Below are 10739 nucleotides of genomic sequence, written 5' to 3' on the forward strand. Positions count from 1 at the left end.
ATATATATATATATATATATACAATAGGAGCAAGTGATACAGGTGATTTAAACTACAAGTACAGTTATTAGAAATTAAAAATAAAAGGCTTTATCTTTTGTGCAAAGTACAATAGAATAGCTGAAGAACTATCTATCTAACATATTTTGGCTCACTCTGTGATTACCTACATTTTAATGTGTTTGTCAGTTGCATCAGTAAAATATTATCTGTTTAAATAACTCCTTCAAAAATTGCAGTTTGCAAGTGTAAGCTACTCTAAAACTCCTGTGAAAGCTTATTAAAAAGCTATTGATTTTGCATAATAATAATAATAATAATCCTTTCTACTAAAGGCACAAAGCCTGAGATTTTGTGGGGAGAGAGCTAGTTAATTTCATTGACCCCAGTGCATAACTGGTACTTATTTTATTGACCTTGAAACAGTGAAAAGCAAGGTTGACCTTGACAGCATTTGAACACAGAACATAAGACCACAAGAAATTCCACTAAGCAAAGGGGAGAGTGGAATGGCAGAATTGTTAGGGCATCAGACAAAATTGACTCATTATTACATTCTGACTTCAAATCCTGCTCTGGTCTACTTTGTCTTTCATCTTTCCAGGGTCTATAAAATAAAGTACCAGTCAAGTACTGGATCAATGGTGTCAATAAAAACTCCACCTCACCTCTTAAAACAGCTAGCCTTGTGCCTAAGTTAGAAATGGATTTTGGCAATCCTTTTATTAATTCTGATATGCACACATCAGTCAAGCGGATAAGAAACGGAGTTTTCTTGTCATAGTGATTGAGTTTATGCCCTGCTCCAAATGTTGTCTCTCTAAATTTCACTTACCTAAAATTCACATGTATATTTGAAATTTCTAGCACTACTAGTATATATATATATATGTAATAAACTTAGATTAGTTTTCTTTTGAGGCAGGGGATCTCAGATAACTGAAGCTTGCAGAATTTCAAACAGTCATTTTTTTTTTTTTTCTATTAGACTACTTATTTCCATCTCAATAATTTAACATTTTCTCAGAAATGGTACAAGAATTTGAATGAAAGATAACTTGATGGGTTAAGCTATATAGACGTTTACCACCTTATTATGTATTATTGTGTAAGAAAAGTGAAAGTTTCACAGATATTTCTGCTGTTGACTGCAGCATGTGGAGAGTAAATCTAAGATTGTGCAGAAAGGTTACATAAAATATAGAATTATCCTTAGGCTGTGGTAGCTAAAATATCATTTTTTTCTTCTTTCCATTTTTGACACAACTTGAAATAGCCTACCAAAGGATCTTAAAATGCATTTTTTGTGTAGCCTGATATAGATATGTGTGAACCATTGATGCATGTGTGTATGTATTTTCAAAATCTTATCTTGTACCATTTTGAATACAAACTTTATATAAATCTTATATTTTCAATATATTTGTTTTCTCCAACAGTATTTAGTTTTATCTGCAGGTGTTTTTAAAACTGAAAAAAAAAAATGATGTGCATTATTTAGTAAAAAAAAATTAGTAGTCTGTATCCTTGTCTATTTTTATTATTTTACATCCATTTTACTACTCTAGCTTCAGTTGAAAAGATCTGTAAATTTGCATATTTGTGTTCTTTTATTCTTTTACTTATTTCAGTCAGTTGACTGTGGTCATGCTGGAGCACTGCTTTGAAGAGTTTTAGTCAAAAAAATCGACCACAGGATTTATTTTTAAGCCTATTTCTATTGATTTCTCATGCCAAACTGCTAAGTTACACGGACGTAAACATACCAACACCAGTTGCCAAGCAGTATGGGGGCACAAACACAGATACACACACACACACACACACACACACACACACACACACACACACACACACGTTGGGCTTCTTTCAGTTTCCATCTACCAAATCCCAAGACTGGTCGACCCAAGGTTATAGTAAAAGACACTTGCCCATGGTGCCACGCAGTGGGACTGAACCCAAAACATGTGGTTGAGAAGCAGGCTTCTTTCCACACAGCCACAATTGAATGCTTCTGTTTCCCTCTTTTTATATATTTACCTCTTGATCTATTGCTGTTATAAGAAAATGTGCAGAAACATGGTGGTAGTCTTTTGCCAGATCAGAATGTCATTCTATTAGTTTTTACTCATCTAAAGAACTGAGTTCACCATTAGAAACTAACTAAGAAGTACTCAGTTATCCATTATCTCTGCTGTTTATAGTAGTACTGAACTAATCCCTACAGTATTTATCTACCTTTCCATCAACAGGTTATTAATAGTAAAGTATCTCTATTCTGAATAATCCTTGTCAAATTATATTCAGTAATGATTCTTCATCCAGAGGACAGTAACCCTTATAATTCAATCAATTATATCTCTGCTCCTAATTCTACAAATATTGATTCTACAAAATTTTCAGGACAAGTATTGTAGAGTTGGGTGCCTTGTATTTTCAGTTGAAGTTATGATTTTATTACTATTATTATTATAGCATTGCTTGCTGTTCTTTCCTCTAAATTCTTAAATTTCATGTATTATATATAACACAATGATAAATGCTGTACTTTTATTATAAAATGACAGCAATGGTCTATTAGGTTGTTTTGAAGGATAGTATTCTTTATTATGGAAATTATGTTAAGAAAAAAATTCTTGAAAATACTTCATCTATAAATAATAGTAATTTATCATGGGGAAAAATAACCTGCAGCATTCATTTTTTTTTTTTTTCTTCTACTCTCCTTTTGAAGATTGTTGCTTGAAACTTATATCTGAAAAATATCATAAATTTAAACAGTCTCTATCTTTGACTAAAATTAAGATTGCAAACCATAAATTTCTAATCAATAATTCCAATAAATTTTTCAGATTAGGCAAAAGAATCACCACCTTTAACAAAGGTGAAGTGCAGAGGTGTAACCTTTTATTAAAAACCAACATTTCCCAATAACAATAGATTTCTTTTCTTTCTTCTACTCTATAAACAAACAGTACTCATTAGAATTATTTTTTTTACAGATTTTTAGATTCTAAATTTATAATAAATTTCCATGAGTGTTCTAGCATGACTATATATATTCCCCAAGAATAATTATCTGGGAAAGTATTTTCTTCTACTTTAGCTTTAATGAATCAAAAATATTCAATTCAAAAGAGAAAAAAAATTGTAATTATTTCTGTCATAGTTGTGAAGAATAAGGTTATTTTAATGAGAAATAAAATAAGTTGTGAGATGGCTGCCTTTCTGAAAAGCATTATTAATGAATGTAAAACAGTCAAACTCTTCCACATACTGAAGTATGCATACTTGCATAGAATGCAAGTTCTATGTAATATTGGTTTCAAATTTTAATATGAGGCCAGCAATTTCAGGGGAGGGGTAAGTCAATTACATTGACCCCAGTGCTCAAATAGTGCGTATTTTATTGACCCCCAAAAGGATGAAAGGCAAAGTCGACCTCAATGAAATTTGAACTCAGAATGTAAAGACAGATGAAACGCTGCTAAACAATCTGCCTGGTGTGCTAACAATTCTGCCAGCTCTCCACTTTAGTTCTATGGAATATTAATTAGTGATAAATTGTTTTGCTGTCCCTAATTAATTACATTCTATATTTCCAATAACGGCCAAGTTCATGCAGAAAGTAATAATTAACTTACATTGTTTACTTTCTTACTGTTCCGGAGTTCAAATCCTTATTTAGCTTCTTAGTAATTATCAGTATTCATTTGGGTTGTAAAAATTAACAGAAACTGCAAAAAGAAAAAAACCACATTTTACAAAAGAATAAAATCAGATGCACAGTAGCTCAAATATTTTCTGCCTTCTGTAATGGAATGAGAATGGGTACACATAGAATATAGCCTAACTTGTTAATGTATTAACTTATATGTAATTATTACTGTTACAGCTGTAGTGTGAGGCTTTCCTTTTTCTTTTTTTTAAATGTCAACTTAAGATCTAGTACAAGTCTTGCAAGTTACTTGATCCTGCTGGTGCTGGTGCCATGTAAAAATCACTCAGTTCACTTTGCAGGGTGGTTGGTGTTAGGAAAAGCATTCAGCTATTAAAAACCATGCCAAAACAGGCACTATAGCCTGGGGTAGTCTTGTACCCGGTCAGCCCCTGTCAAACCATCCAACCCTTGCCAGTATGGAAGGCAGATGTTAAACAATGACATACATACATAAAATATGCAAATTGGTAGCTTCTGAGTACTGGATTTGATGTGGATTGGCAACTTGTTTCACTGAGATTGGTTAAATGATGTAGACACCTGATGAAACCCCAGTAAGGATTGAACATCAATTAAGGCTATTCATCATTTTCTTAATCTACAGAGAAATAAGGAAATTTGACATGTTTGTACATCTTCCATATAAATTTGTGTGTGTGTGCAGAATGACAACAAATTAATATAACATCTTTGTGATTGACCTTTGTTTTACTTTTTTAATTTTATTTATTTATTTATCTATTTATTAAGGCAAGTCACAACAGAAGAAGGTGAACGGAAAGCAAAAGATTTAAGTGTGATGTTTATTGAAACTAGTGCAAAAGCAGGATATAATGTCAAACAGGTATGGAGTTCTTCCGTGTATTTACTAGAAACAAATCAGTCTTAATTGTTCTAACAACAAATTCATTTCCTAACCTCACAAACTGTCAGTTTCCTTTTCCTCACAAACTGTCAGTTTCCTTTCTTCACACTTTTAACCCACCATTGTTGTTGAATGTTCTTGCTGGAGAAAATTTATTTCTGATTGCACTTTAACTAATTCTTAATATTCAGTTGTTGCTTTTCAAATGTTAGTAATGTTCAGAGAGCTATTACTTCTGCTAGCAACAAAGAGATTCTTTCTCTGGGTTGATGGTAGATTGGAATACACTCAGTTAGGAAATGTAATGCTGCATAGCAGTGAATTCCAGACATTGATTACAAATGATCTGTAGAAGGCTGTGAAAGAAATGAACAAGTGTGTTCCAATGGATGTATAAGATTAGGGTGCATGATGGTGGAGGACAAATGAGTTGGTAAAAACTGGATGTAAGACAAATAGGATGTAGTGTACTAAAGAAAACTGAACTGGCACAGACATTTGATGTACATGGTGGATAGCAGTTGGTTGTAAAGAAATCAGAAAAGATCTGGTGTGAAAGGAATTTACTGAAGAGGAAGACAGGAGAAAATAGTGAAAACCTCATGAAAGAGATGATGTGAACTGCAACAGATGGCAAGATACTGTGCTGAAGAAGACCCATTCAACTTGAATGAGGGTATAAACTTGATGATGGTTATGTAGCTGTTGCTCTTCCTATCATTAGCATAAGCAATATTGTTTATTCGATGTCAATTTGAGCCTCTATCATCATTGCTTCAGTATTTCATTTTGAGTTCTAATTTTGAAATAGATTAAACCCTTATAAAGGATTCTCACCCCAAATTGCAGTCTGTGAATAAGTAGAAATATTCATGTTTGTTATCTTATAAAGTTTTTTTCTTAAACTTGGAGAAAATGAACAAGGAGAAAAAGAAATATCTACTGTTCTCTAATTTTGTAAAGTTTAGTCAGAATAGTAAAACACCTCAGGTCAGGATTGTGGGATGGAAGACTGGATACTTAAGAACATTTAGATCAATATTCCATTGAAGTGAGTTTAAATCCAGACTAGTTCTTTTTTTTCTTTCTTTTCTTAATATTTCAAAAATCAATAAATATACCTGATTCCAGTCGACTATACTCCTTTCTAAAATTTAGCCTTCTATCTAGCCAAACAAAATCAATATTTGACTTTGTTGTAAGTAAATTTAAGATCCATCTCCATCTTTCATGTTTTTCAGCTGTTCCGTCGAGTGGCTGCTGCATTACCTGGAATGGAGCAGGAAACCAAGAAACCAGGAGAAAGTATCCTTGCTTCAAATATTTTAGCAAAGCTTCAAATTATTATTGTTCATTTTTGTTTCACATGGACCACATATTCTAGCTTCCCTTTCCCTCCCTCCCCTCTTGCCTCTTCTTTTGCTTCTGTGTATCCTTGCTAAAATATAACTGCTTTCTATATAACTCTTTTTATCATCTTCACCTTGAATCAGTGGCTGATAGTTTTGTTCCCTCACCTGTTTTTCCCTCAACCACCAATGTTTTCTTGGAGCTGTTGTGATTTTACAATTCCATTCTCTTAACATATTTCATTTCCATTGCATGCTTTCTGTTCTTATTGTGTTCTTTTACATTTGTTTCATTTTTATTCACTTTTCCGTTGAGTTATTCATTTTTACCTTTTATGTATCATAATAAGAAAGAATCCATAATAGTTAACACACACACACACATGCTAAGCATTACCATCCATAATAGTTACAATGGTAAACCATTGTGACCACTGTTCTTAGTGTGTAAGCCTTCAACAGAAATTCAGGGCTTTTTTATTTAATTAATTTTTTTTTTTTTTTTTTTTTTTTTTTGCTTAAAATTTATCCAACTTAATTTAATTCTTTAATCATTTCTTTTTGATCTCTGCTGTTTCCAAGTAACTTTTATATTTTCGTGGCTTTTTTCGTTTTTCTAAGAAGGTGTTAGTCTTTTGTTAAGGAATAATAGAACAGAATAATTTAAGATATCATCATTCATTCAATTGAACAGGAGATGTTAATCACTTTCATTAGCATAAGTTGACAAATAAGGCAACAAATGTATGCTATGTTCAAGATGGAAAGATATTTAATAACGCATTGTTCTAAAATTCATCTATTCTACATTAACACCTTGTGAAATCAATTCAATTTTGATAGAGGTTTCACTAAATAATACACCCACCTTCCTTCTCTCTTTCTCTCAGAGCCTTACAAATAGTCTATCTTATCCATTATGTGATCTGTTCACTAGTTGTTAATAATTATATTGCTATCAATACATCAAAGTGGTTTGAACTGTTTATTAAGAACCAATAAATTCTGAAAAACTTAAATGTCACAGGCTTAGATGCACTCCTTTTCACAATCAAGCCAAACCATCTCAGCACAAGATTTCCTTCTTTTCTATACATGTTGAACAATTCAAAAGAAACTCCAAGTTCGTGATGCCTAGCAAAATGCTTAGCGGCATTTTGTTTGACTTTACGGTTCTGAGTCCAAATGCTGCTGGGGTCGACTTTACCTTTCATCCTTTCAGGGTCAATAAATTAAGTACCAGTTAAGTATTATGGTCAGTGTGATTGACTTACCCCCTCCCTTCAAATTTCTGGCCTTGTACCTATAGTAGGAGGGATTATTATTGTTATTTTGTCTCTGGTCAGCCCTAACTGAGAAAACCTGTGATCAAAGACATTCCAGTCATGACCATCCTGGCTTTCTCTTGGTCATTATATAGCTAAGATTTACTTACTTAACCTCTTCATTTCCTATGGAGCACAGGCCACCAACAACTTGTCTCCACTGTTCTCAGTCAACTCTGGACTGTCTTTTCTGCTTCTCTCCAGTTGGATCTCTGATTTTCCAACCCTGCCTCAATATCCCACCTCCAACTATCTTATGGCTATCCTGTCTTCTGCCTCCTTTGTGGATTCCAGGCCAGTGTCTATGGTCTTAGGTCTGCTCAGTTAGGACTTATCTGTTGTGAGTCTCTGAACACTGATTGGTTCATTACTGTATTTAAGATATACATTGTCCACTCTGCTGGGTGGTCGGTATTAGGAAGGGTATCCAACTGTAAAAACCATGCCAAAACAGACAGAAGTCAGGTGCAGGCTCATGCCTGGCCAGTTCCTGTCCAACTGTTCCTGTCCAACCCATGCCAGCATGGAAGGTGGATGTTAAACAATGATGATGATGATGACATTGATAGTTAAGAGGAAGTGTAATGACAAATGAAATAGGAGATAGTGTACAAGTCCTTCATATTTGGTCAAAGTTGTTACCTGGCTTTGGTGTGCATAATTAGATCACTATAGTGATGGTATGGTATAATCTAATTGAAAAACCACAGAAGACCAAGTTGTTAGCCACAGAATTGAACATGTAGGTAACTCCATTGACCAACCAACTGAAATTCTCCTCCATCATTGAGAATCACTAGAGAAGCCATTTAATCCATTATTCTACACTAAACATGATTAACCTTTTGGTGGCCATATTTGTAATGAAATACCCTTCCTAAGGGTTTCAGATCTTGCAAAGTTGGAAAAATTTATTAAAATAATCTAAATCTGTCGTTATTAAACTAGTATTTGGAACACAACTTGCAAAAAATTCTTACATGAAATTATGATGATAGGGTTTTAAATATGAACTGTTTAAAATGGATGATTTTCTATTAAAAAAAAACCCAGTCTGATGCAGATTAGTATCAAATGTGCTAATAAATATTTATAAAAAGCATTAAAAAGTATTTTAAACTAAAAAGTAAAAAAAAATATTTTTATCAAAGATGTTTTTTTTGTTGTTTTTTTTGTCTTACAAAATCTCATTACCTCCTCTTCAACATCACTATACTCCTGCCTCTTCTTATTACTCATAGCATATAATCTGTGTTGCTTTCGTTTGGATGTTTCATTGTTTCAAAAAGCTATCCAAGTCAAATATGAAGCTATATTACATCAATATGTCTGGCTTGCTGAAGGTCAAGCAATTAGTTAGAATTTAAAGAACATTTCGCAATACTGTCTATTTCCAGGGTGTCTGAGTTGTGTAAGTGTTGCAGCTGAATGCCATTCCTGCTAAAATGAGTTTAGATAAGCCGATTTCTCTTGTTGAAGAGACATTTACTGTAGTTCTTATTATATTTTATTTCTCTTTATAAAGTAAGTTTTAGTAATGTGCAGATATACGTCTTCCTGTAATTTCTAAGCTGATTTACATGTGTTTTACCTGTTTGTATTGATGTTAATAGAGTACAGGTGCTCACACACACACACACTTTTAATCATACACATGTGTGTGTATATATATATATATGAAGGCTCATTGATTCATATACTGTCACCAGCATCTTTGGATTTAATGAGCTTGACAACTTAGTTATAAATAGCTACATCGTATTACTGTAAATAGAAAGCAAACCATGTATTTACTTTTACAAGGGAAAGGTTGACAGTGACTTCAAATTTTCTCTACTTGTTGGCTTCGTCAGATTGTCATGAGGAAACCAATGACTAGGGAAAATTTGAAGTCACCATCAACTTTTCCTTCTAAAAATAAATGTGATGCTCTACTACTTAAATGTATTGAGTGGTCATTCAATTAATGTGTGATTGCTTTTGTATATAACTATGCATAAAAATTACATAGATATATATATATATATGCACACACACAAACACATACCATGCAGGCATAGAAAACGGAGATTAAAGGATGATGATGATGATGATACATATACATACATGTGTGTGTGCATATGTATATATATTAATTGCTTTATCTGAGTGGTTGGCGTTAGGAAGGGCATCCAGCTGTAGAAACTCTGCCAAATTAGATTGGAGCCTGGTGTTGCCATCCGGTTTCACCAGTCCTCAGTCAAATCGTCCAACCCATGCTAGCATGGAAAGCGGACGTTAAACGATGATGATGATGCTGATATGTATATAAAAAATGTGAATAGATAGGGATAGCATATCCAGGCGGGTACCATTCAAGCACTTTACTAAATGGATATCTCGCAGTGTGGTTTACATTTACATCCAGTTTGTTCATCTGGTTAAGAAGCCTATGCAGCTTTATTCAAGATGTTGCCACTGTTGTAGTTTGAAGTCAACTAAAAGTATGAGGGTTCAGGTGGTATTATATTTGGTACGAGACAATAGTTTTTTTATATATATATATAGGAGTAGCTGTGTGGTAAGAAGCTTGCTTCTCAACCACATGGTTCTGGGTTCAGTCCCACTGTGTGACACCTTGGGCAAGTGTCTTCTACTGTAGCCATGGGCCGGCCAAAGCCTTGTGAGTGGATTTGGTAGACAGAAACTGGAAGAAGCCCATCGTGTATGTATATATATGTATATATTTATATAACCTAGCGGTTCAGCAAAAGAGACCAATTGAATAAGTAAGAAGCTTACAAAGAATAAGTCCTGTGGTTGATTTATTCGACTAAAGGTGGTGCTCCAGCATGGCTGAAGTCAAATGACTAAAACAAGTAAAAGAATAAAAGAATACATACAGTTAACAGCTAAAATTTTGATATCAGCTTAATATACTTGTAAACATTAATCTGCAATTGAAAGCAAACAAATCCGATGATGGGATTAGAACCATGTATCTGAATGTTGTAAGTATAACCAGTTGCACATTTACTGAGTAAGCAATTGACGCATGGTTCAATTCTTATCAAGGAATTGTTTCTTCTTCGTTTCTTTTAGTTCCCAAATTGGTGTTTACAAATGTATATAGTGTCTGTGTATATATTCCAGTCAACTAAAGCAAAGCACATACTTTATCAAAGCCAAAGCAGGATTCAGAAATTAAATGAACTCTGCTTGTTATTGTCGTTGTCTGCTGTTGCATCTTAACCACTCGTTCCACTCGTTCCACTCTACCTTACAGAACAGTAACACTTGGCTGACAGTTTTTTAATCACTCGATTAAAACAAAAACCCAGATTAACAAGAATTGCGCTTTATTTTTATTTTTTGTAATTATTTCATTGTTGAATTTATTTTAATTCTCACCTCTTCTTGTTTTTGTTCTTTGCTTTGTTTTGATTTTGTTTTTTTTTTATTGGTGGGGGCAGGGTTAATGTTTTGTGAATTTTTTTTTT

General features: G+C 33.4%; 1 protein-coding gene across 1 annotated transcript in view; it reads left to right on the forward strand.

Moving 5' to 3' along the window:
• LOC106876560 (ras-related protein Rab6) overlaps positions 1-10739 on the forward strand; it is a 158661-nt gene that overhangs the window by 112740 nt on the left and 35182 nt on the right. Inside the window, exons 6-7 of the mRNA XM_014925533.2 lie at positions 4472-4565; positions 5828-5891. Of these exons, the coding sequence (XP_014781019.1) occupies positions 4472-4565; positions 5828-5891 (158 nt within the window). The remainder of the gene's footprint in view (positions 1-4471; positions 4566-5827; positions 5892-10739) is intronic.

The sequence above is a fragment of the Octopus bimaculoides genome, chromosome 19 (genome assembly GCF_001194135.2).
Source record: "Octopus bimaculoides isolate UCB-OBI-ISO-001 chromosome 19, ASM119413v2, whole genome shotgun sequence".
NCBI lineage: Eukaryota > Metazoa > Mollusca > Cephalopoda > Octopoda > Octopodidae > Octopus > Octopus bimaculoides.